The sequence below is a fragment of the Rana temporaria genome, chromosome 5 (genome assembly GCF_905171775.1).
Source record: "Rana temporaria chromosome 5, aRanTem1.1, whole genome shotgun sequence".
Classification (NCBI taxonomy): Eukaryota; Metazoa; Chordata; class Amphibia; order Anura; family Ranidae; genus Rana; species Rana temporaria.
The window spans coordinates 277,097,964-277,104,990 of NC_053493.1; the positions used below are offsets into that span (position 1 = coordinate 277,097,964).

The window sequence follows — 7,027 nt, forward strand, 5'->3', positions numbered from 1 at the left end:
ACAGAGTGCATTTTTTATTACAAACGCATGATGTAGCTCATTATAAATACTTTTTTTATACAAGTGATCACATCTGTGCTCAGATGCATAAAGAGTTCAGAGAGCTGAGGGAGGAGAAAACAGCATCACACTGGTCTTCCCAGTAAATTGCTATGCAGGGAGGCATGTCAAGACAAGTTTGACAATTGGGGGAGGCGAGAGAGAGAGAGAGATTATGCACTAGCATTATTTTCCTTAAAAGAGTCATTAGACCACCCATATGAATGATGATTGCTTATGTCACTGTCTATAAAGCTGTGATACCAATAAAGGTTCCGCCTCTTTTGCGGTTGGAAGCTGAAGGCAGCAGACTGAATTGATATTCTCTCCTCATCTGCATGCTTTCACCGATATAGATTTGAATCAGTGGCAGTATAGGACGTATCCTGGGCACATATCAGGAATATAAAGATGTTGGGGGACAGATTTTAGTCAGGTGAACAAACCAGTGAACAAGCATAGGTTGTGCATAGAAGGACTAACCAATAGCATTATTGAGAAGCTTTTTCAAACCTTGTACTCTATTAACCGCTTAAAGACCGCCGCACGACCATTTATGTCGGCAGAATGGCACGGCTGGGCACATGGACGTACAGAAAAAAAAAAAAAAAAAGCTGATCGCCGCCATTGGAAGTAAATTTTTTTTTTTTTTATAAAAATGCCATTAAAATTTTTTGTTTGTTTATAGCACAAAAAATAAAAAAAATCGCAGCGGTGATCAAATACCACCAAAAGAAAGCTCTATTTGTGGGGAAAAAAAAGAACGCCAATTTTGTTTGGGAGCCACATCGCACGACCGTGCAATTGTCAGTTAAAGCAACACAGTGCCGAATCGCAAAAAGGGGCCAGGTCCTTTATCTGCATATTGGTCTGGGTCTTAAGTGGTTAAAAAAAAAAAAAAAAATACTTATTTGAAATAAATCCCATTTAGTAAACCTGTTTCAAGGATAGTTTTTTACTCTTTACTTTATCTGTTAAAAAATGTTTACAATAGCTACGATAGCGGTTTGATTTCTGTGTATCAGAACTTGTTACTAGATAATCCAAACTTCTTGCTTATCGCTTCATATATGGCTGTAAAAGAATCATCTAGAATTACACAAATGGGACTCAGATGTGATTTTTCATTTTTTTTATTTTTTATTGCTTGCACTAGTTCTGATCAATATAAAAAGTAAAAGTGGACATTTTTTCTTGTGCAGTTACATGGATTATGGCTTTTGGAGTCGATTATCAGCTCATTCCAGTTTAGACACCTCGTAAAAGTAAGCGCCCAGAAGTTTGACACCCTGGATGTAATTATACCTGAAAAAGATTAGAATTGTAAACAATGTTTTTGTAAAATTGTACAAAAATGAGAACATCTGTACATGTGTATATTATAACTGTGAATCGTTAAGCCCAACTCCAGGTAACCTGAAAACCCTTGTTTGCCAGGGCACAGGGGAGAAGACACTGTGGGGACAGGTCTAGTATAAGAGGATCCTGCAGAAGCCGAGGGTCGGGTAGGTAAAAGTGCTTTAGCAAGTTCCCTTGTGAAAAAGAATGACATCTGACAAATATATTTGCTTAGTAAAACGTTAATGTGAAATAATCAGATTATCTACTAGAGAAATAAACTGGTTACATATTGCTGAAAATATACAAGATTATAAAGTTCAAAGTGTAGTAACCTATCACAACCAATCATAAATGACTTTTTACTGCCCAGACTATAGCAAAGTGAAAAACACAACAGCTAAAAGCCATTTGCCCTTTGCACTGTGAAATGCAACTGCACTGCAAATCCCAAAATATAATAAGCCTGAATCCCAGGTAAACCGTGAAATACACGAGAGCCGTTTTACCTGCTGAAGAAATTGTATTTCTGTTAATCCTGTCCGAAGACTTAAACAGCCCCATCACACAGTACAGCCAGGTAGTAGACACCACTCAAAGGTGTCTTTGCCTCAATAGAGGCAACTAAAGAACAGCAGTAGACTGATGAGGCCATCACTCTGCCTTCTCCCATCAGTAGGTTTCTTGTCAATAGGTTTGCATGCAAACCAGATTGGCTCCCAGTCCTACCCCGCCATACCCTAGTCCAGTGTTTCTCAATTCCAGTCCTCAGGTCCTCAGGCCCCCCCCCCCCAATAGGTCAGGTTTTCAGGATTTCCCTCAGATGAAAAGGCTGTGGTGATTACTAAGGCAGTGAAACTGATCAAATCACCTGTGCAAAATAATGGAAATCCTGAAAACCTGACCTGTTGGGGGGGCCTGAGGACTGGAATTGAGAAACACTGCCCTAGTCTGAGTAATTCCATGAATGGGGCTGAGCAAATACCCGTTGAAGGGCTAATTTGACTAAAACATTTGGCAGTTTTAGATATGCGATAACAGAATAAACGGAATAATCTAAGCATTCTCCACTAAACACTTACTTGAGTCCTCGCTCGATCCTTTGCTGCGCAACTCTGCAGCAGAGCTGCACTCTCTCCATCATCTCACAGGACACATAGGCAGCAGCAGGAACCATTGGCTTCTGTGGCCACCAATTAAATCATGTGAGGAGGGAGCAGGGGGAGGGCATGGTTAAGCCATGCAGTGTGTGTATTTGGACGTACACAGGCCAGCTCGGGAGCATGCCTGAGGGGCACAAAGCAAAGAGCTTGCTAAGGGAGCACTTGGATAAGAGAAGGAGCACAGATCACTGGCTGGGGACACAAGAAGAGGAGGTGTACAGAGTAGAACATGTTTTTTTTATTTTAGGCGAAGACCCTTCTGAACGACTTTAAACACCAGATGAGTGGTGACGGATATCGGTTTGTGGCAATACACAGGTCAGAATTGTTAAACTATTTTCCAGATGCGTATGCATATCAGAACCATAAACATTTACACCAGGGCTCGACAAAATCCGGGCGCCCGGTCACAATCGCGACTAAAATTAGCGACCTTGTGTCCGGGGAAGCTTAGGCCTGCAGATTACTGGCCGGCACAGCACCGACGCGGTTGTGTGGCGGGGGCGCACGGAGACACAGGATACCCCATCCTGTGTCTCCGTGCACCCCCCACCTCCCCCGCTGCGCGACCGCGCCGGCCGGTAATTGAGGCCGCGGCCTTCTGCAGGCTTCAGCTTCCTTCTGTGATCTGGCACCATCTTGTGGTGGCCGTTGGCATGACAAGTAAAACAGCAATCCAGCAATTCTAATGGAGCTTCCCCAGTGTTTTCACTGGCACCTCCTTCCCTCTAATTGGAGCCCCCAAACATTATATAAATATTTTTTTATTCTAACACCCTAGAGAATAAAATGGCGGTTGTTGCAATATTTTGTCACACCGTATTTGCGCAGCGGTCTTACAAGCGCACTTTTTTGGGCAAAAAACACACTTTTTTTTAATAAAATAAAAAAACAGTAAAGTTAGCCCAATTTTTTTTTTTTATATTGTGAAAGATAATGTTACGCCGAGTAAATTGATACCCAACATGTCACGCTTCAAAACTGCGTACGCTCGTGGAATGGCGACAAACTTTTACCCTTTAAAATCTCCATAGGCGACGTTTAAAAAAAAATTCTAAAGGTTGCATGTTTTGAGATACAGAGGAGGTCAAGGCCTGGAATTATTGCTCTCGCTCTACCAATCGCAGCAATACCCCACATGTGTGGTTTGAATACCGTTGACATATGCGGGCACTACTCACGTATGCGTTCGCTTCTGCGCGCAAGCTCGGCGGAACGGGCGCGTTTTCTGGCTCCTAACTTTTTTAGCTGGCTCCTAGATTCCAAGCAAATTAGTCAAGCCCTGATTTACACGTTTCATTCACAGGAAGAGTTTTACTTGCTGTGAAAAATTCCATTGTTAGGCTACTAATTTTGGTGCAATTTGTGCCCAGTAGTGAATGAAGCAATTAATTAAAAAATTACTATTCTTAATATAGTTAACTGAAATCAGATGGGTGGTTATGATGGGTGGTTATACTTTGCTCCTCCTTTTAAGCCCATCAGCAAGCCTTAACTTTAACTACTGTATATTCCGGTTTAGAAAATAAAATCATAGCACCTCAGTTCCAATATTAAAGATATTTCCAGTTACCTGTTAAGTTTTTCATTCTGGGAGTGTGCCCCATCATCTGAAGAGCCCACAGGCAGCAGCATGACATTTTTGCCAGTGGCTTCTTGGAAAGTGAGAGTCACAGGTATGCTTCCACCCTCCCGGGTTAAGTCTGGTTCAACATTAAAGACTGTAGGAGTAGAAAATAGATAATAAAATATGATGATTGATGTTGGCAAAGGATTTCCAAAACTATTCTAAACGAGTTTAAGTTCGACAAGCCTGTTCTTTAGTTTGCTGCAAATAGAGGATAATCTACAGCTCGCTGAATATACAGATTTATTTCACCTCTGTAGGCTGTTGGTTAGCAGACAGCAAGTTATAACAGACGCTCTGTATATAAAGCCAGCTATCTTGGAGTCTCCAGTAGCAATCCCCTGGCTGTAAATATTTTGGCACTCATTAGAAGTGGAGTGTGTAAAAAAGGAGCAGAACATTTGTTTAGGGCAACACAACCTGCTATGAACCAATAAATACAACTTTGCCCAAGAGAGGTCCATTGTGAAACATCAAAAATACCCAGACAAGCTTTCCACTCTCATACCTGTTTTCATGGCTTTCCTTCCAGCAAGGTAGTGAGGGTGGTTAAAGTCGGACACCCAAGGCTTTCCTCCATGGCCCATTGTCACTTTGAACTTATTAGGGCTTTCCAACGATTCAAATTGCTTGGTCAAGTAATCTTCCACCTTTAATGTAAGTATGCAGTGTTAAGCCTAGTTAGGCATTTGGGAGATCATTACAAACTTATCAGTACTACAGTGTTCCCCCCCACCCCCCTTAAAAAAAAAAAAAAAAAATTATATATATATATATATATATATATATATATATATATATATATATATATATATATATATATATATATATATATATATATATATATATATATACATATATATACATATATATACATATATATACATATACATATACACACACACACACACACACACACACACACCCCGAGTACTATACTAAACTATATAGTTTGTTTAAAAAAAAAAAAAAACACTAGCTAAAAGTATTGTAGATTATACTGACTGAAATGAACTCCCACTTTCCTAAAGTGGGCTCACACCTTTTCTGCTGCTGCATCTCAATCTCAAGCTGTTTTATCAGAGTTCTCCTCTGATGATTATGTCAGATCATCATCTCCATAAATCCTCCTAGTTTACATTCTCAGCACTTACTCCTCTTTAATACCACCTGCCTGCCGTTTCCCCCCTCTTCTGCTATTTTGGGGGGAGCAGAGGCACCCTGCTACAAGAAGTTAGAGCCCTTTCACACTGGAAACGCCTATAGCGGAGCGTTAAAATAGCGGTAAAACACCACGATTTTACAGCGTTTTCAATTCATTTAAATGGAGAGGGACGTTTTTGGAGCGTTTTTTTCAGTGCTCAAAAGCTGCTCCAAAGATGCTGCTTGCAGGACTTTTCTCAACGCTCCTCCAGCGCAACGCCTCAGTGTGAAAGGGTCCATTGAGATGCATGGGGAGCATTTTAATAGCGCTATTTTTACCGCGAAAACGCTGCAAAAACGCACCAGTGTGAAAGGGCTCTTAGAAGCCAACTACATTTCTGGCAGGATCAGCGTGTATTTTTACCTAGTGATCTGGCCAATAAGTGTTATTTTTTTCAGAACAAACTGTTACATAGTTAAATCAGGTTGGGAGACAAAAAAAAAAAAAAACACACCACACACACACACACACAAACAGTTCAACCATAAAAAAATTAAAAAATATGAATAAAATAAATAAATAATATCGTACAATCCCATATACCCAATTCATTCAATTGATCCAGAGGCAAAAAAAAAAAAAAAAAAAAACACACAGCAGAGAATGATCCAATTTGCTACAGCAGAAAAATAAAATCCTTCCTGATCCCCCGAGAGGCAATCGGATTTACCCCGGATCAACTTTACCTATAAATGTCAGTACTCAGTTATATTCTGTACATTTAGGAAAGTATCCAGGCCTTTCTTAACCACTTAACGACCGCCGCACGCCTATATACGTCCGCACAATGGCACGGACAGGCAGAAGGGCGTATATATACGCCCTTGCCTTCTAGCGGGTGGGGGGTCCGATCGGAACCCCCTCCGCTGCGTGCGGGTTCCCTCGGGGAGCGATCCTGGACGACGGCGCGGCTATTCGTTTATAGCCGCTCCGTCGCGATCGCTCCCCGGAGCTGAAGAACGGGGAGAGCCGTATGTAAACACGGCTTCCCCGTGCTTCACTGTGGTGGCGCATCGATCGCGTCATTCCCTTTATAGGGAAGACACGATCGATGACGTCATTCCTACAGCCACACCCCCCTACAGTTGTAAACACACACACAGTGATCCTTAACTCCTACAGCGCCCCCTGTGTTTAACTCCCAAACTGCAACTGTCATTTTCACAACAAACAATGCAATTTAAATGCATTTTTTGCTGTGAAAATGACAATGGTCCCAAAAATGTGTCAAAATTGTCCGAAGTGTCCGCCATAATGTCGCAGTCACGAAAAAAATCACTGATCGCCGCCAATAGTAGTAAAAAAAATAAAAATTAATAAAAATGCAATAAAACTATCCCCTATTTTGTAAACACTATAAATCTTGCGCAAACCAATCGATAAACGCTTATTGCGATTTTTTTTACCAAAAATAGGTAGAAGAATACGTATCGGCCTAAACTGAGGAAAAGAAAAAATGTTATATATATGTTTTTGGGGGATTTTTATTACAGCAAAAAGTAAAAAATATTAAATTTTTTTCAAAATTGTCACTCTATTTTTGTTTATAGCGCAAAAAATAAAAACCGCAGAGGTGATCAAATACCACCAAAAGAAAGCTCTATTTGTGGGGAAAAAAGGACGCCAATTTTGTTTGGGAGCCACGTCGCACGACCG

The 7,027-nt window shown here is 40.9% G+C and overlaps 1 protein-coding gene across 1 annotated transcript in view; it reads right to left on the reverse strand.

Moving 5' to 3' along the window:
• Positions 1-1,156: 1,156 nt before the first annotated feature.
• LOC120940817 (cytosolic non-specific dipeptidase-like) overlaps positions 1,157-7,027 on the reverse strand; it is a 32,140-nt gene continuing 26,269 nt past the window's right edge. The window contains exons 9-11 of the mRNA XM_040353888.1: positions 4,676-4,817; positions 4,114-4,261; positions 1,157-1,344 (exon numbers count right to left, since the gene is read on the reverse strand). Coding sequence (XP_040209822.1) covers positions 1,278-1,344; positions 4,114-4,261; positions 4,676-4,817 — 357 coding nt within the window. The 3' untranslated portion in view covers positions 1,157-1,277. The remainder of the gene's footprint in view (positions 1,345-4,113; positions 4,262-4,675; positions 4,818-7,027) is intronic.